This window comes from Chlorocebus sabaeus, chromosome 11, assembly GCF_047675955.1.
Source record: "Chlorocebus sabaeus isolate Y175 chromosome 11, mChlSab1.0.hap1, whole genome shotgun sequence".
NCBI classification, from domain to species: Eukaryota; Metazoa; Chordata; class Mammalia; order Primates; family Cercopithecidae; genus Chlorocebus; species Chlorocebus sabaeus.
In genome coordinates this window covers 106,993,056-107,019,014 of record NC_132914.1, presented here as the reverse complement: position 1 = coordinate 107,019,014, position 25,959 = coordinate 106,993,056, and the positions used below count along the sequence as shown (strand labels likewise).

Genomic DNA, 25,959 nt, shown 5'->3' with positions numbered 1-25,959 from the left:
GTATAAACTGGGCTGGCTCCAACTGTTACTGGTAGAAGGTGTCCAGGTACTTGGCGTCTTGGATGAAACGCACAAACGAAGCAAGGAAAGCAAAAGCAAGGATTTATTGAGAATGAAAATTCACCCCACAGTGTGGGAACGGGCCCGAACGTAGAGGCTCAAGAGCTCCGCTTACAGAATTTTCTGGGGTTTCAATACTCTAGAGGCTTCCCATTGGTTATTCGGTGAATATTCTATGTAAATGAAGAGCATGAAGTGAAGTTAGAGTTATTTACTCAGAATGTGGCCTATTGCAAATGGAGAGGATGTTACTTGGTGTGTGATCTATGTAAAGGGAGAGGATGAATGTGAAGTTACAAAGTATAAATGGAGAGGATGTTTCTTGGAGTGTGTGGTCTGTGTAAATGGAGAGGATGAATGTGAAGTTACAAAGTGTAAAGGGCGTGAATGGAGAGGATGAAATGAAGTTGCAAAGCCATTCACATTCCTGTCATTGCTGAGGTGCTTTCATTTGATTTAGGTCTACAAGTCAGCGTGGATCGGCCTTATGTTTCCTGCCTCCAGGCCCTGTTCTTCGGCCTCACAATAGGTAACATCAGACTGTTGAGGGCAAACTGGACCCCAGATTTCGGGAAGCAGGAGTCGTCCAGCAGGGCAGTGGCTGAGTTAGGTTGTGACTTCAGCAGTGTTTAACAGGTATAAGATCATTGAAGACGAAGAATCAAACAATCGAGCGTCCCCGTCGGTTGTAGCGAAAGAGAACCGTGACCAACAGGAGAGCAGTGTCCACCCAGGTCATTTGCAGTTATTGGGGGACAATTTTGGGGGAAACGGGGGTCCTGGGGAGCGTTGGCTGGGTGGGGCTGTAACCCGAGCTGGTGGGCGGGTTGTGAGCTGTGACCTGGCCCGAGCCGGCCCGCCCAGGTTGGGGGGGGCCAATCCGGGGACGGCAGGAGGCACACCTGGGGAAGACTCAACTGGGAGCGGCTCACTTGGGCCCTCCGGGACCCACGAATCTGCGCGCCTCCTCTGCGTCCCGCCCCCGGCCGGCCCCTCGGCCAATGGCGGCGCGGAGACCTCGGCGGCGGGCGCGGATTGGGAGCCGGCGAGCAGGGGCGGGGCGGCGCGCCTGGCAGTTTAGGCGCTCGGCCGGGGGGCAGCGCTGAGCGCTTGGGTACCAGGGCGCGGTGCGGGCGGAAGTGGTGACGCTGGCGTCCCCGGAACCTGCGGCGGGCGGCTGTGACGGCCCCGGCGCTGACGGCGGCGGCCCGCGGGGCGGCGTGGACGCCCGCGGCGCCGGCTGGGGCATCACCGCGGGCCTCGACCCCGAAATGGCGCTGCTGGCCGAACACCTGCTGAAACCGCTGCCCGCGGACAAGCAGATCGAGACCGGGCCCTTCCTCGAGGCGGTGTCCCACCTGCCACCCTTCTTCGGTGAGCCGGAATGGAGGGGGAGGCGGCCCGCAGTCCCACACGCACCCGAATCCTTCCCCTTAGTATCCCCTAAACATCTCTGCCCTAGACATCCCCAAGTCCTGTTTCCCCAGTCACCCAAGATCCTCTTTACCTCCACTCACCCTAAAGTCTCCCTTTCCTGGACCACTCCCAAGTCCTCTCCCCTCTAAACATGTCACATCCTCCCTGTCCTCTCCAAATCCTCCCTCTCCCTAGACACCTCACAGTCCTCCATATCCCCCAAATGCCCCCTGATCATCCGTCCCCTCAACACCCCTTACTCTTCCATCTCTATCTCCCCTAGGCATTCTCTAATCCACCATCTCCCCCAAAGACTCCTGCCCCTTCTTCCCCAAAGTGCTTCTTTCATCCCTGGCGCTTTCTGGTGGCTCTCAACTCCCTCACCTTACCATGAATCTCCCCATTTCATAAGCTTTCTCTTTAAACGCTTCCAGCCTCTCCCTCATGGGACCTACGAACCCTTCCTTCTTCCCTCAGAATTCCCCCATTCCAGATCAAAGACTCCGGTCTCCCTCTCCAAGGGTAGGAAGCCTGGTAAGGCGGGGACAGGAAGGGTGTTTTGAAGGTGGAATTGCAAAACTCCAGGGCCTCTTTCTAGGGGAAACCACCTTAAGTTTTTCCTCCTTTTAGGACGGGGGTGAGGGTTGTGGGGGGAGCTGTTTTGTGAGGTGACATCAGACATACAGAGCTTGGCACCAATTCCTCCCTCGGTTTAGGCTCTGCAAGAGGAAGCCCCTCCCCTGTATGTCGTGCTGAAGTTCCTGGGCGCATTGGGAAGGCGGTCCACTTTCAGATCCTCTTTTCTCACTCCCTCAGCCTAGCCCAGCCCACCCAAGGCCCCGGATGGAAAATGGGAACCAGAAACCAGCACCACTGCTCCTGTCCTTTGCCTTTTGGGTCCCAGGTAAAGGGTGCAACCGGAGCCTCTATTCTCCTCCTTCATGTGGGCTCTGTCCTGGCCTGCTGATTCACTTGGTGGCCTTGCAGGAAGATACCAGCCCCCAGGGCAGAGTCCAGCTGAAACTCACAGACAGGAGACTTTAAGGGCAGTCTGACTTAGTGGGCAATGAAGCTTGTTGGAGGTGGTAGTTCCCACAGTGTCCTGAGCTCTGGGATGGTTGTGGTTACCTGGAGTCTGTAGTTCCCTTCCTTCACCTCTTGAGCCTCAGTGTCCCCAGCTGTGAAACGGGGATGCTAATCTCCTAGGCCAGCCGTGAGGAGTAGATGAGGTGGTGTGTGTAAAGCACTGAGGCCATAAGTGCCAAATAGGTCTTTGCTGTAGGGGGTGTGGTTATGAGTTCCTGAATCCAGTTTTGGTTCCTTGCTAGAGTGATTAATCAGTGTTTAAGGGAGTGCAAATTGTCTGGTGTGTATGATTCCAGACCTGGGTAAGCAATCTGAGATCAAGGGTTTGTTCTTTTACATCCACTCTGTGTCCCCGGTGCCCAGAACAGTGCCCGGCACATAGCAGACGCTCAGTCAATACTGCTGAATGCACAAAACTTTCTTATTATCAGTGTTACAGTCTTGAGATAATACTGACTCTCCAGGCAGGGACTTGGGAGTGAACCGGCCCTAGCATTGAAAAGTTGTTTAATTTTGTGACTGAGTTGTTGTTGTTTTTTTTTGCTTGCTTGTTTCCTCTTTGGTTCCAGAAATAGTTACAAGTCAGAGCCAGCTTGCTCTGGACAGGGATTCAGAATCCATTTGTCAGTGGTTCTCAACTGAGGGCAGTTTTGCCCCTCAGGGGACATCTGACAATGCCTGGAGGCATTTTTGTCACAACTGTGTTGGGGGATGGGACGTGGGGTGTCTTGTGGGTAGAGGCCAGGGAGCTGCTCAGCATCCTACAGTGCACAGGACAGTCCTGCCACAACAAAGAATGATCTAGCCCCAAACAGCAGTGTCAAAGGTGGAGAAACCCCAGGTTAAACTGTGGCTTTTTCTTCTCTTATTTTCAGTGAGGTTGCACATCCATTCTGTATTTGGGGGTATCATCATTTGATGAAATTATCTGACTGGTTTTGGAGGAAAGAGGGAGGTGGCAAGCCAGAGCCAGCAGTCATCTGGTGCCAGGGCTAAAGAGCATCTCCTCCTCCCTTTCCTTGGTCTCAAAGGACCCTTGTCTTTGTTGCAATCCCTGTGCTGTGGGTGTCACATCTATTGACAGAAGTACCATTTACACAGAAGCCTCAGTGGGGTTGGTCCACAACGGGTTAACCACCACAGGGCCCTCTGCCCACCAGAGCTGTTTACTGTTCACCAGAGAGGCTAATTCTTAGGACTCTAAAGAAAAAGAAAGTGATAATTCATTTGAACCATTATTCTCTTCTGTGGGGGGAGGAGAATTGCTCCTGAGGGTTGAAGACTTAAGCTTTAGGAGGATTCTTCCACGAGTGACTTTTCTCTGGGACATCTGATCGAGATCAGTTGTTGGCTGTGATGCAGGGGCTTTTTCTAGATCTTGGGAGCATCTGGTCACCTGGATGATCTGGGTGGTGTGTGTGTCTCTTGAATGGAGCTGCTCTGGGGTGAGGGACACCAGGAGTCTGAAACACCTTGCAGTGACAGTTTCCTCCAAGTCAGGGATTTTCACCATGGCACTGCCAACATTGGGACTAGATCATTCTTTGTGGTGGTGGGGCTGTCCTGTGCATTGTAAGATGTTTAGCAGCATCCCTGGCCTCTACCTACCAGATGCCAGTAGCACCCCCTCCCCAAAAATATCCCCAGAGAGGCAAAATCACCTCCGAGAACCATAGCTCTAGATATAAATATGACTAGGTGCCAAAAGCTGTGTTTTAAAAAAGTATTTAATTCTGCAAGGAAGATCTGTCGATTGGAGGAAAACTGAGCAAATACAAATGATACATAAAAATCTCCCTGTCACTCACTGAGCACTTACTATGTGCTAAGTACTCTTTCTAGATTTGTTCACTTAATTGTCTGACAACATTTGAGGTGGAGTTTTAAAGAAAAAATCTCTGCTGGGATTTCAGAATATTTTCCTTCTACATTTACATCCATCTTTTTTTTTTTTTTTTGAGACTGAATCTTGCTTTGTTGCTCAGACTGGAGTGCAGTGGCGTGATCTTGGCTCACTACAAGCTCCGCCTCCCAGGTTCACGCCATTCTCCTGCCTCAGTCTCCGGAATAGCTGGGACTACAGGCACCCGCCACCACACCCAGTTAATTTTTTTGTATTTTTAGTAGAGACGGGCTTTCACTGTGTTAGCCAGGATGGTCTGGATCTCGTGACCTCGTGATCCGCCCACCTTGGCCTCCCAAAGTGCTGGGATAACAGGCGTGAGCCACCGCGCCTGACCCTTTACATCCATCTTTTTTGGGGAAAAAAAGTATGGGCTGGTGCAGTGGCTCACGCCTGTAATCCCCGCACTTTGGGAGGCTGAGGTGAGCGAATCTCTTGAGGTCAGGGGTTTGAGACCAGCCTGGGCAACATGGTGAAACCCTGTCTCTAGCAGAAGTATAGAAAATTAGCCGGGTGTTGAGGTGCACACCTGTAGTTCCAGCTACGTGGGAGGCTGAGGTGGGAAGATCACTTGAGCTTGGGATGCCGAAGTTGCAGTGAGCTGAGATTGTGCCACTACACTCCAGCCTGAGTGACAGAGCAAGACCCTGTCTCAAAAAAAAAAAAAAATCTACATAAAGCCTAATTATCGCTTATTACTGGTTGACAGAGTGAGACCCTGTCTCAAATAAATAAACAAATAAAGTAAACAAACAAGTATAACCTGCTTTTTTCTATCCAACAATATAGCATGACCATCTTTTTATGTCAATCCTCTGTCTTTCCTTTTCTTTCCTCCTTTTCCTTCCTTCCTCTTCCTTTCCTTTCTTTCCTTCTTTCTTTTCTTCCTTTCTTTCTTCCCTCCCTCTTTCTTCCCTTCCTTCCTTCCCTTCCTTCCTTCCCTTCCTTCCTTCCCTTCCTTCCTTCCCTTCCTTCCTTCCCTTCCCTCCCTTCCTTCCTTCCTTCCTTCCTTCCTTCCTTCCTTCCTTCCTTCCTTCCTTCCTTCCTTCCTTCCTTCCTTCCTTCCTTCCTTCCTTCCTTCCTTCCTTCCTTCCTTCCTTCCTTTCTTTCTTTCTTTCTTTCTTTCTTTCTTTCTTTCTTTCTTTCTTTCTTTCTTTCTTTCTTTCTTTCTTTCTTTTTCTTCTCTTTCTTTCTCTCTCTCTCTCTCTCTCTCTCTCTTGCTTGCTTGCTTGCTTTCGCTTGCTTTCCTTTGTCACCCAGGCTAGAGTGGTGCAGTGATGTGAACTCCTGAGCTCAAGCAATCTTCCCACTTCAGCTTCCTGAGCAGCTAGAACTACAGGCATGTGCCACCATGCTTAGCTAATTTTTTTAATTTTTATTTTTGTAGAGACAGGGATCTTGTTATGTTGCCCAGGCTGGAGTGCAGTGGCATGATCTCGACTCACAGCAACTTCCACCTCCTGGGTTCAAGTGATCCTCATGCCTCGGCCTCCCAAGTACCCGGGATTATAGGCGCATGACTCTATGCCCAGCTAATTTCTGTATTTTTAGTAGAGATAGGATTTTACCACTTTGGCCAGACTGTTCTTGAACTCCTGACCTCAAGTGATCCGTCCACCTCAGCCTCCCAAAGTGCTGGGATTACAGGTGTGAGCCACTGCACCCAGCCAGTTGTATTATTTCAATGCGGTAGAATTTATTAAACCAATCCCCTACTGCTGGACATTCACATTGCTTCTTGTGTCAGGCTCTGGTAGACAGTGCTGCAGTGAACATCCTTGTATACACTTCTGTGTACACTCCTTTGGTTATTTCTCATTTTTGGAAGTGAAACTGCAGAGCTGAAGAGTGCTTTAACCTGTTAGAGTAGCCACATTTCTTAAACCTTTGTTAGGTGTTTGTGACAGCATTAGTTGGGCTTGCTTCAGTGTGCGTTGGCAGTGGGCCAGCCTCCTGCCTGCCTGGCTTAGAGCATCCATATCTTGGGCCTGCCCTTCCTCCTTATCTCCAATTGGAATCTCCCAAGTTGTACAGGTTTTACTACATCCACTTAGAGGCCAGCCCTTTGTTTATCTTCTCTCTGTACCTTGACCCAGTAATCAGATCTTTCCTGACTGATCAGTTTGCAAGACTGACTTCTGGGAGGGCCCCTTCTCATTTTGAAGGTCAATTTTGTGGCTGTTCTAAAGCATTAACAATGGGAGGGCAGGGGCATGGAGACTTAGGTAACATCTACTTCTTGACACTCCCTGTCTAGAAGCCTGTGTGGTTCCCTATCATCCCAGCGTGGAACCTGTGCTTCAGCCTTTGTGAATGGTTTCCAGCCCCACACGTGGCACTATTATCATACTCTTTCCTCCAGTGCTTCCCCACATTAGCCCCTCTGCCTGGTGGACCACTCTGCTCTTCAGCCCACCTCCCTCCTTTTGCCTGTCTAGGTTCTACTAATCCTTAAGGAGTCACCTTATCCAGAACCTCTCTCCTGACCCTCTTAGATGCCCATAGACCCTATCATATTCTGTGAATTTGAGTTATTTCAGTGCGTCACACTCGGTGCTAGTACTATTCACTGAATGACTGCTTTTCATTCCATTCTCATTCTTCTGGGTTCTTGTTGAAGATGCTGGGCCCTTCTCTCTTTTTCCAAATTAAAATACATGACTAGGCCAGGCACAGTGGCTCATGCCTGTAATCCCAGCACTTTGGGAGGCTGAGGCGGGTGGATCACCTGAGGTTGGGAGTTGGAAACCAGCCTGGCCAACATGGAGAAACCCCGTCTCTACTAAAAATACAAAAAAAAAAATTGACCAGGCATGGTAGCATGCACCTGTAATCCCAACTACTCAGGAGGCTGAGGCAGAAGAATCCCTTGAACCTGGAAGGTGAAGCTTGCAGTGAGCTGAGATTGCACCACTGCACTCCAGCCTGGGCAACAGAGTGAGACTCCGTCTCAAAATAAATAAACTAAACTAAACTAAAATAAGATACATGACTAAATTAAAATACATAACCCCCTTCATAGCCTGTATTTGTGGCAGACATCATCAATCAATCATGATGCTGTTTTCCCCTTTGAGCCTAAACATAGCCTTGGCATCTTTCTTAACACAGCCACTCCAGGTCAGTTAGAGTGGTGCATGAGATGATACCTGTTTGCTCTCACTGTTTAGGGAGAGACTAGAGATGGAAGAGCTGAAGGTCATGATTTCCACCTCTCAGTTCTTGAGATCCAAATTCTGGGGTTGATTTTTCTTCATGCCTCTTACCTTAATTAAACGGATGTCTGTGGAATCTGGCCTTCTAGGTATCTGGCACTCATTAAATAGTCCTAGAGTGAACCCAGAAAGAGTGGTTTTCCACCACTTTTGGTTCAGTGCTTGTTCCATTTTGGGGAAGTGGAGCAGTGGCAGCCTAGAATCAGAGATTTATCTTGTTTTACAGCCAAAGAAACCGAGGTCAGAGAGGTTAGGTGACTTGCTCAGGGTCACACAGCCAGTGAGTGACCAGTAAAGCCAGACTAGAACTCAAGCCTCTGGACTTCTTATGTGGTGCTCTTGCTGTCATGCCTGCTGTCCTGGCTTTCTCTCTGGTAAAGGACAGGATGCCCAGTGGAGCCAGCCTGGTTGGGTACTTGAGGGAATCCAGTGGTTCTGCTGGCACCATGGTGACTTGTCCACATGACAGGTGGCATGGGTGCCACAGACCAGACATGCAGGTTTGCTCTGAGGTGTGTAATGCTTAAACAGCCTGCCAAGCTGGTCTGTAACTCCTATTTGAATGTAAATTAGAAAATGACTGGAGCGTTGAAATCATCTTGTGGGAAAAGCCCCAAACAAGTTGGCTGGTTGTGTGTGTGTATGTGTGTGCGTGTGTATGTGTGTTTTGTTTAAGAGACAAGGTCTTGCTCTATCGCCCAGACTGGCATGCAATGGGGTGATCACAGCTCACTGCAGCCTCCAGCTCCTGGGCTCAAGTGATCCTCCTGCCTCAGCCTCCTGAGTCGTTGGGATTATAGGCGTGTGCCACGGCGCTCAACTCTTGCCTTTTTTTTTTTTTTTTTTTTGAGACAGAGTCTTGCTCTATTGCCCAGGCTGGAGTGCAGTGGCATGATCTCAGCTCACTGCAACCTCTGCCTCCTGGGTTCAAGTGATTCTCCTGGCTCAGCCTCCCCAGTAGCTGGTATTACAGATGCGCACCACCATGCCCAGCTAATTTTTTGTATTTTCACTAGAGATGGGGTTTCACTATGCTGGCCAGGCTGGTCTTGAACTCCTGACCTCATGTTCCGCCCACGTCAGCCTCCCAAAATGCTGGGATTACAGGCGTGAGCCACCGCGCCCGGCCTCAGCTCTGGCTTTTCCTTCATCTGGGACATCAGGCTAACTGGGAACCAGCCCCACCTGAACCCCTTGATCTGTGAGTTAGAAGCTCCCCCACTGCAACAAGCATCCTCTGAGATTTGGGACCACCTACCACAGCCTTGCAATGTTTTCTGCTTTGTTTTAAATTTTAAATTAATGCTAATACCTGTTTATTTTTTGGTTTTGTATAGAGCGGGGGTGTCCAATCTTTTGGATTCCCAGGGCCACATTGGAAGAATTGTCTTGGGCCACACATAAAATACACTAATGCTAACGATAGCTGACGAGCTAAAAAAAACAAACAAACTCAAATCTCATAATGTTTTAAGAAAGTTTCTGAATTTGTGTTGGGCCACATTCAAAGCGGTCCTGGGCCACATGCAGTCCGCGGTCTACGGTCTGCGGTCTGCGGGTTGGACAAGCTTGGTGTAGAATATCCCAAGAAAGACAAGAAACTGTATTAACCCTCCTAATAAGCAGGTGAGTTATCATTTGGATTGACTGTTGAGAGCTGGATTCTAGAGGAATGGGATTTCGGTTGTGTGCCTGGGATAGACCCTGAGAAGATGAAACAAATAATGTCTTGTTGGAGGAAGAACCCAGATAGACACTTTCTGCAATGGCTGTTACAATTTTGAAACTGCTGGCAGACTTCGGAGATGCATTTGCAAGTAGTAAGTGAGGCTTTCTTGGCCTTCAGGAGCACCTGCTGTGTGCTAGTGCCATGCTGGTGGGGCCCACTCTTGATCCCACCTGGCCAGAGAACAATCTGGAAGGAGGGCTGTCGAGGGCCCTGTTGTGTTTTTCTGTCCATGTGCATAACAGCCCATGAGTTGGCTGTTTTTGAGGCTCAGAGGACAGAAGTCACTTTGAGTCTGATTCTCTTCCTCTGACATCCATGCCCTGAAGACCATGTACAGATGAGTGGAAGGAAACATGGAGATTGGCATCTGGCTGAGCCAGCCTGAGCTTGAGAGGCCCTGAGGTGGCTTCTTTTTGGCAGCTCTGTTTCCCACCAGCTGTGTGGCAAAAGGCTCACTTCCTAAAGGTCTAGGGCTGTCCGTCCTACCTGTGGAAAGATATGGTGGCTCCAGGCAGGAGCACCAAAATCAATGCCTGACTTGGTGAATGACTGCTAGGGCACAGAGCCAGCTGCATGGCTGCTTAAGTCTGACAGTTGCTCCGGCAGCCTCCTTTATAATGTCCAAAGGCCAGAGTACATACAGACCAGTGGCATCCACCCACCCTGTCCTGGGATGGTGGTGATTAGATCTTTGTGTTCAGAAAAATCTGGCCCTTGAGTTCAGAGCCTGAGGTCTGGCCTCTCTGCTGCTGGAAGGAAGAGGATCGAGTAGGAGGGGAGAGACTACAGTTGCTTGCTAACTCATCTAGCCCCTCCTCTGCTGCACAGGGATGCTTGGAGGGACAGCCCTCCATTGTGAATCCCTTAGGGCAGAAGTCAGGCCCTCCCAGGACCCACCAATGGGCTTCTGCATCGTGGGCACCCAGCCTATATCCACGTGAAAAGGAATGGGAGGAATTAGTGACAAAGGGCTTTATAAAATATAACGTATGACTGTGATCATAGCTAGCATCATCTCTATTTTGACTGGCTCCCAGGATCAAGCATTCAATTAGACAGTAACTGATTTCTAATCCTCATGATGAATTTAGGAGGAATTTGGCACCATTTTCCAGAAGAGGAAACCGATGTTCAGAGAGATGTCCACAGGACTTTGCAGCAGGTCTAGCGCTGTAACAGGGGAGACCAACATCACATCAGGAAACAGGAAGATGTTGGAAGTCCTTTTTAGGGCAGAAATGTCCCTTGTAGGGGAGGAGGGGAAATGATAGGAAGTTCCCGGCTGGCATGACTGTGTGATTATTTCAGTGAGCTTCTTAGAATGGAAATATTGGGTCCAGGCGCGGTGGCTCATGCCTGTAATCCCAGCACTTTGGGAGGCCAAGGCAGGCAGATCATGAGGTCAGGAGTTTGAGACCGGCCTGGCCAACATGGTGAAACCCTGTCTCTACTAAAAATACAAAAAAAATTAGCCAGGTGTGATGGCGCAAGCCTGTAATCCCAGCTACTCGGAAGGCTGAGGCAGGAGAATCGCTTGACCCAGGAGGCCGAGGTTGCAGTAAGCTGAGATCACGCCACTGTACTCCAGCCTGGGACAGAGCAAGACTGTCTCAGGAAAAAAAAAAAAAAAAAGAAAAAGAAAAAGAAGAATGGAAATGTTGGGTCCTAGTCTTAGGTTTCATTGTTTCAGTAAAAACCTGCCAGAATGAATGTTAACTCCTTTTGTTACATACTTACGGTGGTACTTGTATGGAGGCCATTTTTGTGGTTCTTGTTAGAGCGTTAACTGTATCTCAGATTTTCAAAGTCATTGCAGTGGATCAGCCCTCTCCAGGGTCTTCTAGAAGCCTCTGCTTTCCACCCTGGCAGTTAGGCAGTTGACTCACACTTCCCTGTGTTCAGAAATGATTCATGTTCTGCCTTGCTGTTCCTCCAAGTTCCTTACTTCACTCCCTTCTGAGATCTCTGTCTTAATGGTCTGGAATACATTTGAAGTCATTATTTTATGATGGGGAGATTTCTGCTAATTTTACCCCTACAATAAATCAATGAGTCAATAATTCTTTTTCTCCCTCCTGCCTTCCTTCCTCTCCTTCTGTTTTGATTTCTTAGTCATTGGAATAATTGTTTTCTGGATTTTCTCTCTAAAGAAAAGCTTTGTCTGTTGGGAAAGGTGATGATGATATAATTTATAATAAGCATAAATGATAATACTTTCTTTTTCTTTTCTTTTCCTTTTTTTTTTTTTGACATGGAGTCTTGCTCTGTTGCCAAGGCTGGAGTGCAGTGGCGTGATCTCAGCTCACTGCAACCTCCACCCTCCCCCCAGGTTCAAGCAATTCTCTTACCTCAGCCTCCCAAGTAGCTGGGATTATAGGCACACACCACCACACCCAGTTAATTTTTGTATTTTTAGTAGAGATGGGGTTTCACCATGTTGGCCAGGCTGGTCTTGAACTCTTGACCTCAGGTAATTCGTCTGCCACTGCCTCCCAAAGTGCTGGGATTACAGGCATGAGCCACCGTACCCAGCCTGATACCTTCTTTTTCACTGAGCACTTACTAGGTACCAGAAACTGTGCTTAGGCCTTTATTTATACAACTTTATTTAAGCGTCACAGCAACGCTTTGAAGAGGAGTCCATTATGAGCCTCATTTTAAAAATAAGGAAACTTTCCGGGTGTGGTGGCTGACGCCTGTAACCCCAGCACTTTGGGAGGCCCAGGCAGGCAGATCTCTTGAGGTCAGGAGTTTGAGACCAACCTGGCCAACATGGCAAAACCTTGTCTCTACTAAAAATACAAAAATTAGCAGGCATGGTGGCGGGCGCCTCTAATCCTAGCTGCTTGGGAGACTGAGGCAGGAGAATGGCGTGAACCTGGGAGGCGGAGGTTGCAGTGAGCCAAGATCACACCATTGCACTCCAGCCTGGGCGAGAGAGTGAGAGTCTCAAAAAAAAAAAAAAAAAGGACAAATAATTTTCCCAGCTGAGTGTAGTGGCTCATGCCTGTAATCCCAACACTTTGGGAGGCCGAGGCAGGCGGATCATGAGGTCAGGAGATCCAGACCATCCTGGCCAACATGGTAAAACCCTGTCTTTACTAAAATACAAAAAAAAAAAAAAAAAAAAAAAATTAGCTGGGCGTGGTAGTGCGTGTCTGTAGTCTCAGCTACTCAGGAGGCTGAGGCTGGGGAATCGCTTGAACCCAGGAGGTGGAGGTTGCAGTGAGCCGAGATCTCACCACTGCATTGTAGCCTGGCAATAGAACAAGACTCCGTCTCCAAAAAAAAAAAAAAAAAAAAAAAAAGCATTTTCCCAATTGCATCATTGTGAGTTCAACACTGTGTTTTCCTGAACAGGGGGCAATTATGGGACAAATTGTTGGCATGTCATGAGGGTAAGTTTGTCTTTCTGTCTTTTTTTTTTTTTTTTTTTTGAGGTAGTCTCACTCTGTCGCCCAGGCTGGAGTGCAGTGGTGCGATCAATCTCGGCTCTCTGCAATCTCCACCTCCTGGGTTCAAGTGATTCTCCTGCCTCAGCCTCCTGAGAAGCTTGGATTACAGACGCTCACCATCATGCCCGACTCATTTTTGTATTTTTAGTAGAGATGGGTTTACGCTATGTTGGCCAGGCTGGTTTTGAACTCCTGGCCTCAAGTGATCCACCTGCCTTGGCCTCCCAAAGTGCTGGGATTACAGGCATAAGCCACTGCGCCTGGCCCGGGGATGAAGTTTTTAAAGCAGTATTTTGAATTGTTTTGTAAACATTCTTTCCTCTTTAGATAGTAGACTCAGAGTAGGAACCCGTTTTAGGAATGTAGGTAATCTCAAGGCTCGTATCCTTAAAAATAGGCCTTATTGTAAACTGAGCCATGACAACCCGCACCCCCAGATAAATAAATGATTCATCTCCATCAGCTGTAATTTGAGTGTCTTCCATTATGATCCTTGTAACCCAGGGCCTATAAAGTTAATCTGCCTCATATGTTTAACAACTTAACTTTATTATTCAGCTATGAAAAAAACCATTGAATTTACAATAGAACCTCCCCACACCAGGCTTGTAGCATCACGACACGGGCATCCTGTTCTTCCTTTCTGGAAATAACTGTTTATGAATTGGGTTAGGTGTGTTCTGTCCTGAATCACACAGGCTGGAAGTGAAGCAAGCTGTGCATATTAAAGAGTGCTTTTTTGTTCCTGAACATTGTTCTGAGATGAAATGAGAGGGTGGGCCAGGGCAGGGCAATTTGGTCACCTCGTTACTCAATATCAGGAACATCCCATGTCGAAAGAGATGGCTGTTTGAAGAGGCAGGCACAGAGAGGCAGCTTGGATGGAAATTTCCAGATATATGCTGTGGTCTTGCTAAGAGCATAATGACCAGTACTGTCCAACTCTCTTGAGGCCAGAGAAAGAGGAAATGAGGTTGGGCGCAGTGGCTTCTGCTTGTAATCCCAGTGCTCTGGGAGGCCAAGGTGGGAGGATCACTTGTGGCCAGGAGTTCAAGACCAGCTTGGGCAACAAAGTGAGACCCCATCTCTACAAAAAAGTAAAAACAAAAAATTAGCTGGGCGTGGTGACATGTGTCTGTAGTCTCAGCTACTCCAGAGGCTGAGGCTGGAGGATCACTTGAGCCTGGGAGGTCAAAGCTGCAGTGAGGCTGGGTGTGGTGGCTCACGCCTGTAATCCCAGCACTTTGGGAGGCCGAGGTGGGCAGATCATGAGGTCAGGAGATCGAGACCATCCTGGCTAACACGGTGAAACCCCATTTCTACTAAAAATACAAAAAATTAGCCAGGCGTGGTGGCAGGCACCTGTAGTCCCAACTCGGGAGTCTGAGGCAGGAGAATGATGTGAACCCAGGAGGCAGAGCTTGCAGTGAGCCAAGATCGCGCCGCTGCACTCCAGCCTGGGTGACAGAGCGAGACTCCGTCTCAAAAAGAAAAAAAAAAAGCTGCAGTGAGCTGTGATTGTGCCACTATACTGCAGCCTGGGTGACACAGTGAGACCCCATCTCAAAAAAAAAAAAAAGAAATTAGTGTGATTCTGCTGTGTAGCATATGGTCACTGCTAGCTTATAGGGAATTCTGCTTTCTGGGCAATGTCACCTATCTGAACTGTGGCAGAGACCCAGGCAGGAGGCCCCAGATAGCCCTTGTCTAGTCAGAGTTGTCCCAAAGGCCATGCACGAAACCCCTCCTTGGTGCCTGCCTCCTCTTTTTTTTTTTTTTTTTTTTTTTTTTTTTTTTGAGACGGAGTCTTGCTCTGTAGCCAGGGCTGGAGTGCAGTGGCCGATCTCAGCTCACTGCAAGCTCCGCCTCCCGGGTTTATGCCATTCTCCTGCCTCAGCCTCCGGAGTAGCTGGGACTACAGGCGCCCGCCACCTCGCCCGGCTAGTTTTTTGTATTTTTAGTAGAGACGGGGTTTCACCGTGTTAGCCAGGATAGTCTCGATCTCCTGACCTCGTGATCCGCCCGTCTCGGCCTCCCAAAGTGCTGGGATTACAGGCTTGAGCCACCGCGCCCGGCCTGCCTGCCTCCTCTTTGCAGGAGATTCTGATTCTGTTGGCTATTTGGTTTTTAAGTATCTAAAAGACTTTGGCTGGGCACGGTGGCTCATGCCTGTAATCCCAACACTTTGGGAAGCCGAGGTGGGTGGATCGTTTGAGCTCAGGAATTTGAGACCACCCTGGGCAACATGGTGAAATCCTGTCTCTACTAAAATACAAAAATTTAGCCTGACATGGTGATGTGCGCCTGTAGTCCCAGCTACTTGGGAGGCTGAGGCAGGAGAATTGCTTGAGCTCGGGAGGCAGAGGTTGCAGTGAGCTGAAATTGCTCCACTGCACTCTAGCTTGGGCTACAGAGTGAGACTCTGTCTCAAAAAAATAAATAAATAATTGAAGCACTGCAGGAAGAAGTAGCTGTCAACCACCAACAGGAGTTTAAAAAAAATACACAAAGTTGGCCAGGTACAGTAGCTCATGCCTGTAATCCTAGCACTTTGGGAGGCCGAGACTGGAGGATTGCTTGAGCCCAGGAGTTCAAGACCAGCCTGGGCAATGGTGTAGTGAGTCCCAGTCTCTACAAAAAGTTAAAAAAAAAAAAAAAAAAATTAGCCCAGCATGGTGGTGCACACCTTTAGTCCCAACTACTCTGGAGGCTGAGGTGGGAGGATTGCTTGAGCCCAGGAGTTCCAGGCTACAATGAGCCATGATTGTGCCACTGCATTCCAGCCTGGGCAACACAGTGATACCCTGTCTCAAAAAAAAAAAAAAAAAAAAGATACACAAAGCTGTCCAGTTGTCCTAAAAGCCTGAAGGCACACCATCTAGAGTCATTTAGTGATGGTTTGAGGGGACCAGTGACGTTTCTGGGCCACATCTTTATCATAACTCGTATTTTTGATGATGGCCCTGTTTAGAAAGCTACAAATGGCTTCCACTATGAAAGCAGTGACATTTGTGTTACATTTTGATGAGCTCCATCCAGGATGGCTGAGCTACAATACCGATGGTGTATTTGTATTTGAGAGCCAGGCACAGGAGTGCACAGCTGTAGTCCCAGGTACTCAGGAAGCTGAGGCAGGAAGATCACTTGGGCCCAGGAGTTCTTGGCTGTAGTGTGCTACACTGATTGGGTGTCTGCACTAAGTTTGGCATCAATATGGTGACCTCCTGGCAAAGGGGACCACCAGGTTGCTTAAAGAGGTGTGAACTGGCCCAGGTTGGAAACAGCAGGTCAAAATTCCCATGCTGATCAGTAGAGGGATTGCACCTGTGAATAGCCACCGCACTCCAGCCTGGGCAATATAGCAAGACTCTTGAAAAAAATGGTAGATGGAAAATATTTCACTGTTTTTATTTGTTTTATTATTGAGATTAAGCATCTTGTCATTTCTATTGTGAAATGCCCACTGTTCTATAGGGCTGTTGTTTTTTTCTTACTGATTTGTAAGAGCTCTTTACATATTAGGGATATTAGCCTTTTTTCTGTTACGCTTGTTACACAGACTCTCTACTGTCTGCCCCCAAGTTTTTTGGCTTTAGTTGGTGGTGGAATTTCTCCTCTCCCCCATATAGGAGGTTTCTGTTTTTTATAATTAGGTTTATTGGTTTCTTTCCTTGTGCCTTGTGAGTTGAGTAGCGTGCATTGGAAAAAGCCTTCTCCATTAAACAGAAGTGGCCATTTGCCAGCTGTTCCAGATAACCAAGGCTTTACTGTATTTGGAATCTGCTCATTCTAGTTGGGTCTGTGAAAGAAGATGGTGGGACCATATCTGATTTTTCTTTTTTTAAAGACAGCTTCAGGCCAGGCATGGCAGCTCATGCCTATAATCCCAGCACTTGAGGGGGCCAAGGCAGACAGATCGCTTGAGCCCAGGAGTTTGAGACTGGCTTGGGCAAAATAGTAAGACCCCGTCTCTATTTTTTTTTTTCAGACAGTCTCACGCGTGATCTCAACTCACTGCAACCTCCACCTCCCGGGTGCAAGTGATTCTCTTGCCTCAGCCTCCCGAGTAGCTGGGATTACAGATTTGCACCACTACGCCCAGCTAATTTTTGTATTTTTAGTACAGATGGGGTTTCACCATGTTGGTCAGGCTGATCTTGAACTCCGAACCTCAGGTGATCTGCCTGCCTCGGCCTCCCAAAGTGTTGGGATTACAGACGTAAGCCACCATGCTCGGCCTGACCCTGTCTCTATTTAAAAAAAAATAAGAAGAAGAAGAAGTAAAAAATGTTTAAAAGGACAGCTTCCTTTCTCCCTGGAGGTCATGAACTAGAAAACCGTCCAAGTCCCCTCCCTCCCTCCAGGTAGACAGGTTCTGGGTGGCATTTCAAAGAGCCTGTTTGCTGACAACAATTAAAAAAAAACAAGTTTGGGGTAACTGCAAAACTGGTCAAACAAGAAGGGTAATTTGGGGTTAGGGCTGCATTCTGTAGGAAACGGAAGGCTCGAGAGCCTGGAAGAAACATGTCATGCTCTATTCAGAGCAGGCGCAGGCTTGAATTTAAACTATTAGAGGCTGGGTGCAGTGGCGCACGCCTGTAATCCCAGCTTCTAGGGAGCTGAGGCAGGAGAATCACTTGAACCCGGGAGGCAGAGGTTGCAGTGAGCCTAGATTGCGCCACTGCACTCCAGCCTGGGCGACAGAGTGAGACTCTGTCTCAAAATAAATAAATAAGTAAAATAAACTATTAGAAAAGCGACCACATGCTTGGGAATTAAAATCGTCTTCTCGTTTCCTATTTTCTCTGAGTTCACAGGACTTCAAAGAAACATTCTTTGAGTTCGAAGAATGGTAACATTCTAGACAGAAAGGTTAAGGGTGTAGTGGAAGCAGCTTTGGCTCTGGAATTGTGTCTTGGCACTCCCTGGAGTGTAACCTGGGCAAGTCATTTGGCTTTTCTGTGACTTGATGTCCTTGGACTGCACCAAAGGCAAACATAAGCCTAGAGCCTTGAGTAGGTGATGTTGAAACAGGCTTCAGCCCAACTATATACAGAGCACTTCCTGTTTGCACAGCACCTCTGGGCTGTAGAAACCGAAGGGCCAGAACCTGGAGTGGTTAAGTCACTTGGCCAAACTCACACCAGAGCTGAGATTCAAACCTAGGACTGTGGATGCCACTGCTTCAATGCCACTGCCCAGGTTGATGCCCCTGCTAATCACAGGCAGCCCACCTCCAGATACTTCCAGACCCACTTCAGAGTGCATGTTTACATAACACAGAGATGCATGCAGAGCTCCCTTTCCTGCCAGTGACTCCCTGTGGGTAGAGCGTGGAAGTGGAGTCTGGGGTGGCGTTCCCAGCCCCTGCCTCGCCTCCCCTCTCTTCTGCTAGGCTCCCAGCCCCGGAAGTGCATTTGGGGCATCACATTCCTCCCTTACTGTTGAGCAGGAGCTCTGGCCCTGTGCGGTGGCCCCACACACAATAACAGCTGCTGTTGGGGCCCAGCTCCTGCTGACCATGGTGGCCTCGTGACCCTCGTAGCGCATGGTCAGGAGAACACAAAACAAAAAGCCTTTCTCCCTGCCACCAGGGCAGGGCCCCTCAGAACTGCAAAAGGATGCTGCATAATATTTTTCTGCGTCTCTGAAATGCATGTTGAATGACCTGAGTCACTGAGAAAAGCTAATAAGCCACCCATGGTCGATGGTGATCTGTCATCAAGCCCTGCCATCATCTCTTCTTCACTGGAAGGCTCTGGTTGAAAACCAGCCAATGGCAGTAAAAACAATCATGGTCAGTGCTTTGAGCCCTCACTTTGCACGTGTGACACCTCTTTCTCACAGCAGCCCTGCAGAGGAACATCTTAGAAGGATTTCCATTTTATAAGCAGGGGAACTGAGGCCCAAGTCCCTTCACATATCCTCTGCCATCTGGGTTGGATAGGTACTTAAAACCAGTGTGTTAGGTCAGTCTGAACCATAGGAGGGTGCAGGGAAATACACTGACAGATTCTACATTTCCCACAGTCCATTCATTCACTCATTCATTCCACAGATGTCATACAAGTACCGACTGGGGTCAGGCACCTGCTGGGTGCTGGGGGCATAGCAGGGAACCTGGTCCCTGCCCTCTTCAGAGCTCAAGTCTGGTGGCAAGACTGTTGGTTTAAAAAACAAAGGTGTAACACACGTGACTATCATCACTGTAACAGTGAAACAGACTTGGAAAAAAAAGTAGAAAAACAAATAGGATTTTATGAGCAGAAAAAAACCCTGACATTAGTTTTTTCAGTATTTTCTATGAGAAAATCCAAACATTGCAAAGTTGAAAGAATTTTACAGTAAATAGTACTCGTACATCTATCACCTAGATGTTGTATTTTACTGTGCCTATCTATCCATATCTCTATCCATCCGTCCATCAGTCTAATGTAAGCCTTTGTACATTATGCATTTTTATTTTTCATTTATTTATTTTTTTGAGATGGAATTTCACTCTTGTTGCCCAGGCTGGAGTGCAGTGGCACAATCTCGGCTCACTGCAACCTCTGCCTCCTGGGTTCAAGTGATTCTCCTGCCCCAGCCTCCCAAGTAGCTGGGATTACAGGTGCACGCCACCATGCCTGGCTAATTTTTGTATTTTTATTAGAGATGGGGTTTCACCATGTTGGTCAGGCTGGTCTTGAACTCCTGACCTCAGGTGATCCACCCGCCTCGACCTTCCAAAGTGCTGGGATTATAGGGGCGAGCCACTGCGCCTGGCCCACATTTTAATTTTTTTAAGAGATGGAGGCTGTTGCGCAGGCTGGAGTGCAGTGACAGTGCAACTTTAAATCCTGGGCTTGAGCGATCCTCCACCTCAGCCTCCCAAGTAGCTGGGACTACAGGTGCATGCCACCATGTCCAGCTCATTATACATTTTGGGAAGATGAGGATGTAAAGCCGTCAGCTGGAGCTGAGGAACAGCCTTATGTCTGGATGGGTTTTGCCAGTCCCCATGTAGCCCATCCATAGCACCTGCCTGGCCCCCTGTGAGGGTCGGAATTGGCACCCCCTGGCGGCACTGTAGTCACTGGCGGAGGAAAGAGGATCTTGGCTCCGGCGTTATTATGTAAGTTGAGAATGCATGGTCCTTCCAGAGAGGCAGCGGTAGTGGTGCTGGAAGAGAACACCTTCCAGGGCTAACAAGTGGCATGACCTCCCCAGGTTGGCCTCCACATGCAGCGGAGGTCAGTGATCCGTCAGGTGAGGTTAAAGGGTGGCATGGAGTTGTCACCCCATTGATGCCTGGCAGGCCTGTCTGGGAGACCAGAGCACCCTGGATTCATTGCCTGCATCCCTGGCGCAGCACCTCTGAGCAGCCTCTGATGTGACCACCATAGGGAAGGCTCCAGCATGGCCCCTTGTTGGGAGATTTGCCTCTGTAGACATTGGAAAGAGGCTCAGTTGCCAAGAGGAGACTGCTCATGGCCCAGCGTGAGGACAGCATGCCTGGAGCTTGCAGCAGGGCAAGGTGGCAGCCCCGGCTCTAGTGGGGCCTCACAGGGGAGCACAGAGAAAGCAGCAGGGGCACAGGTCAAGGATGAGTCCTACTCAGTGGAGGTTCTGGGGGATTCTGTGGCTTCCACAATGATGTCATTTGCTGGGTCACAGCACCTGACCCTAGTAATGATATGATTGAAGTCCAGGTACTGAGTGTTCAGCACTCACCGGGCACTCTGCTACATGTATTTGGTGCCTTATTTTATTTTATTTTTGAGATGGAGTCTTGCTCTGTTGCTAGCCTGGAGTACAGTGGCACAATCTCGGCTCACTGCAACCTCCGCCTCCTAGGTTCAGGCGATTTTCCTCTCTCAGCCTCCTGGGTATCTGGGACTACAGGCGCCTGCTACCACGCCTGGCTAATTTTTGTATTTTTAGTAGAGGTGATGTTTCACTATGTTGGCCAGGCTGGTCTCAAACTCCTGACCTTGTGATCCGCCCGCCTTGGCCTCCCAAAGGGCTGGGATTACAGGTGTGAGCTACCGCCTGGCCTCGGTGCCTTATTTTTAATTTCTTAAAGAAGTATATGAAATAAGTACTATTATTGCCCCATTTGACACAAGAGGAAACTGAGGCACACAGAGGCGAGGAGACTTACTCAGCTTGGGAGTGGTCGTGCAGGATTCTCACCCCGTCTGTCTGAATCCCTAGCCCACCTTCTTTCCACTGGACTATGGGCTGTTTCCTTAAGTGTCTAATGCTGTTTCTCTCATGTACCTCTTTTCATAGCTGCAATTAGAATGTTCCAGATGGCTGGCCAGGTGTGCAGGGTCACCCTGGGTGGAATTTGGCTTAAGGAAGTTCCTCCCCTAGCCCTCTGCCCTCATGTGGTCACTTGGCGCACACACTGAGGTCCCTGTCTGGCCTCCTGGGTATTGGCCTTTCACTCCCGTGGGGTCGGCACCCGCCTCTAGCCTGCTCTGGGGTCTTTGTCCCCTGGGCTCTGTAGTAGGCTTAGCGAGCTCACTTTTCTGGACTGCAACAAGGACGATGAAAAGGTGTCACGGAAGCCCGGTAGTCTGTCTTCAGTCTCGAAGGTAAAGTCCACACCGAGCCTACTCAGTAAAGAACCTGCATACTTCCTGCATGTAAGGAGTGAGATGTCCTGTGACAGCCTGCCATGGGGGTGACAAAAGAGGGAGCGGAGGAGAGGCAGGCAGCAGGTTGCTCACATTTCAGCAGATCCCAGCAGTTCCAGGCACTGCCAGGCAGTTTCCAGGTCTACATTTTATCAACTCCAACGTGTTACCTATTATACGATGCTGCCATATATTATGACCCACCAAGAAAGGAAAACGCCTCCATTTAAGAACATTCTACTGGGTGTGATGGTGTATCCCTCTAATCGCAGCACTTTGGGAGGCTGAGGCAGGAGGATTGCTTGAGTCCAGGAGTTGAAGCCTGCAGTGAGCTGTGATCTCGCCATTGTACTCCAGCTTGAGTGCCAGAACAAGACCCTATCTTTATTTTATGCATTTATTTATTTTTATTTATCTTGCTTCAGTTGCCAAAGGACCCTGTCTTTAAAAACACACATAGGTGCACGCTACTATTGAAGACAATGGCCGAGAACAGATTAAGAGGGCAGAAGTCCGGGAGTGTATTTCACATAGCCAGCTGAAAACACTTTAAGGCTACCAACAAAGCAAAACCAGTTACCACTAATCTTAAGAAGATAAACGAGGCTGGGCACAGTGGCTCATGCCTGTAATCCCAGAACTTTGGGAGGCAGAGGCGGGTGGATCACCTGAGGGTGGGAGTTCGAGACCAGGCTGACCAACATAGTGAAACCCGCCTCTACTAAAAATACAAAATTAGCCAGGCGTGGTAGTGTGTGCCTGTAATCCCAGCTACTCGGGAGGCTGAAGTAGGAGAATTGCTTGAACCCAGGAAGCGGAGGTTGTGGTCAGCTGAGATCGTGCCATTGCACTCCAGCTTGGGCAACAGGAGTGAAACTCTGTCTCGGGGGAAAAAAAAAAGATAAGCGTTATGAATGATGAAAAAGTCAACAGAGTAGATAAAGCTTTTGTATTCAAAAACTGCAATTACTTTTGCACCAATCTAATAAATATACGAGATTTGCACACTTCTTAGAAGGACTTTCTCTTGAACCTCTGTAGAAAGAACTGATTCCTCAGTAGCATCATAAAAATAAAGTAGTTAATATTGATGAAGCTACAGAATTAATGGCTCAGTTCTAATATAGTGGTGATGCATCAAATTCCCCCCAAAGACCAATAAATTAAATGTTTTACACAATTAAAAACAAACACATTATATAGCTCTAGAAAAAATTTCTTTATATCCTTATTCTATGAGCTTTTTTCTATTTTAAAAGTTAAGCACTTTTTTTAAAAAAATCTTTTTTGTTAAAAACAGACACATTAGCTTAGGTCTACACAAGATCCTGATCACCAAGATCTATGCAAAAAAAAAATTTTTTTTTTTTTTTGAGACAGAGTCTCACTCCGTCACCTAGGCTGGAGTATAGTGGCGTGATCTCACCTCATTGCAACCTCCACCTCCCGGGTTCAAGCAATTTTCCTGCCTCAGCCTCCTGAGTAGCTGGGATTACAGGTGTGAGCCACCATACCCAGCTAATTTTTGTATATTGGTAAAGACAAGGTTTCACCATGTTGACCAGGATGGTCTTGAACTCCTGACTTCAAGTGATCCACCTGCCTTAGCCTCCTAAAGTGCTGGGATTACAGGCGTGAGCCACTGCACCAGGCCAAAATTTTTTTTTAATTAGCCGGATATGGTGGTGCATGCCTGTAGTCCCAGCTACTCCAGAGGCTGAGGTTGGGAGGATGGCTTGAACCCAGGAGGTCGAGGCTGTGGTGAGCTATGATCACACCACTGCGCTCCAGCCTGAGTGACAGAGCAAGACTCTGTCTCAAGATAAACCCCAACAAACAAACAAATACCATTCTGATTCTCGAGATGAATCAAATATGTGTCTTAGGATTGGATTGTTTATTTCAAGCTGTCCTCATCATGCCTCTGTGATTGGTGCTGTAGCCTCATTTGCCAACAGGAAGCTCAGAGAACGGAGCTGGGAGCTGCACCCAAGCCCATGCTGCCTTAGTAACATCTAGAACAACTCAGCTCTCCCCGGGACCCACCACGTAACCCACCCACCGTGTCCCCACGGCCTGCAGTGGCCCTGAAAAATCACTTGCTGGTAATCTCAATCTCTTCTCATTTTGTCCCCAGATTGCCTTGGGTCCCCAGTGTTTACTCCCATCAAGGCAGACATAAGCGGCAACATCACGGTACGTACCTGGTCAGGCAGCCATAGCCCAGGACTTGCATCAGGAATCTAAGCCTACCTGGGTTGCCAGCACCATGGTCCCAGCTGCAAGCTTCCCAGCCCGAGGAAGGAGATGGAGGCGTAGAAGATGGGCCCCAAACTTGCCCGATCAGGGCTCAATGTTCTCTGCCCTACTCCACAGTCTCGCCATCTGGTCACCAGTCTAGCCTGACTGGAACCAAAGTCTAATTAAAGGGTTGACCCTGAGAAGGAACCTGCTGGTTCTTTCATCTATCCCCACCAAGTAAGTCAGTCCCAAAGTCCGCAGTCAGCACTGGCCTGGCCCTCCCCTTCTCCAATCCTGGTAGTTCCTGATGCCGTCTCCCCTGCCATAGACTGCCCGTGAGAAGCCATGTAGGGCCCAGCCAAGGGCTTGGGACACACTGTATGATCTCATTTCTTCATCCCAGCAGCCCTTTGAGGCTGGTCCTGTGTTATCCCCTTTTTACAGATGAAGAAGCTGAGACTCAGAGTGAGACCTTAAGAGAAGGACTCACTTAAGGTCACAAGCAAGTAAGTGGCAGAGCTGGGATTCAGACCCAGGCCTACCTGGCTCCATCTCAGAGGCCTTCATTCCTGGACTACTTGGAATCCTCGGAACCTATTTCCACTTGTCCACCAAAGCAAAACTTCAGATACTTTTTTTTTTTTTTTTTTTTTTTGAGGCGGAGTCTCGCTCTGTGGCCCAGGCTGGAGTGCAGTGGCCAGATCTCGGCTCACTGCAAGCTCCGCCTCCCGGATTTACTCCATTCTCCTGCCTCAGCCTCCCGAGTAGCTGGGACTACAGGCGCCCACCACCTCGCCCGGCTAGTTTTTTGTATTTTTTAGTAGAGACGGGGTTTCACTGTGTTAGCCAGGATGGTCTCGATCTCCTGACCTCGTGATCCGCCCGTCTCGGCCTCCCAAAGTGCTGGGATTACAGGCTTGAGCCACCGCGCCCGGCCAAACTTCAGATACTTGGTGTCTGAGCCAGTGTCAGTAGTGGCTGGAGAACATGAACTTTGTACCAGCTGTGTGACCTTGGACAAGTCCATGCCCTTCTGTGAGCCTCAGTGTCTCTGCCTGTAAAATGGGATAATGACAGCAACTTCAGGGTTGCCACCAGGATCATATAAGGCAGTGCCTGTAAAGCATTTTGCAAATCCTGGCTCATGTGAACAGTCATAGTTATTGTTACAGGTCTTATCCCTGCTGTTCCTGGAGGGCAGGAAGGAGCGGGAGATGCTGGTAGGGTGCTCTTCACTCAGCGTGCGGGCCAGATGTGTATGGGGGGCAGTTTACCTAAGGGAAAATCCTGTGTGCTCCATTTCAGAAAATCAAAGCCGTGTATGACACCAACCCAGCCAAGTTCCGGACCCTGCAGAACATCCTGGAGGTGGAGAAAGAAATGTATGGAGCAGAGTGGCCCAAAGTAGGGGCCACCCTGGCGCTGATGTGGCTGAAAAGGTGACGGGCTCAGGTGGCAGGGCCTGGGCGCTGTGCTGCAGAGGAGGGAAAGCAAACCTGTCACTGTTCCGCAGTGTCACCCCAGGCTGGGAAGGTCACTTCCGAGCCCTTCCAGTGTGATGCTAGTTAATGACTGGGAAAAGGCCTCCCAAGGGCCAGGGCTTGCCTGACAGTGATGCTTCCTGGTTCCAGTCCCATCAGAGTATAGGAGCACACCCTGATCTGGGCATCGTGCTAAGCTTTTTATATGCTGATTGGGTTTCATATTCTGTGAGTTAGGTGTGGTAGCTATTCGCACCTCACAGAGGAGGCAGCTGGCACTTCTGGAGGCCAAGTCACGTGCCCATGTCATCCAGCACAGTTATGCAGGTTGCCTACTGCACAGAGGTGTCCTGTTTAGGGCTGGTCACACGTACAAAGTGGATTTGTATGTTATGACAGTTTCTTGGTAGAAGTACACCATCTTGAGGAGAAGGAATTCTTTTATTTTTATTTATTTTTATTTTTATTTTTATTTTTGTATTTTTTTTTTTTTAGTAGAGACGGGGTTTCACCGTGTTAGCCAGGATGGTCTCGATCTCCTGACCTCATGATCCGCCCGTCTCGGCCTCCCAAAGTGCTGGGAGATTACAGGCTTGAGCCACTGCGCCCAGCCCTATTTTTATTTTTTATTTTTAGACAGAATCCCGTTCTGTTGCCCAGGCTGGAGTGCAGTGGCGCAGTCTCGGCTCACTGCAGCCTCTGCGTCCTGGGTTCAAGCAATTCTCCTGCCTCAGCCTCCTGAGTAACTG

The 25,959-nt window shown here is 48.7% G+C and overlaps 1 protein-coding gene across 2 annotated transcripts in view; it reads left to right on the top strand.

Moving 5' to 3' along the window:
• Positions 1–1,164: 1,164 nt before the first annotated feature.
• Positions 1,165–25,959, top strand: part of GLTP (glycolipid transfer protein) — a 31,063-nt gene continuing 6,268 nt past the window's right edge. The window contains exons 1-3 of one of the 2 annotated variants that reach the window (XM_008004648.3): positions 1,165–1,434; positions 23,626–23,684; positions 25,035–25,168. In XM_008004648.3, coding sequence (XP_008002839.1) covers positions 1,332–1,434; positions 23,626–23,684; positions 25,035–25,168 — 296 coding nt within the window. In that variant the 5' untranslated portion in view covers positions 1,165–1,331. Of the gene's footprint in view, positions 1,435–2,287; positions 2,381–23,625; positions 23,685–25,034; positions 25,169–25,959 lie in introns of those variants that run through there. The other variant, XM_008004649.3, reaches the window with a different exon arrangement.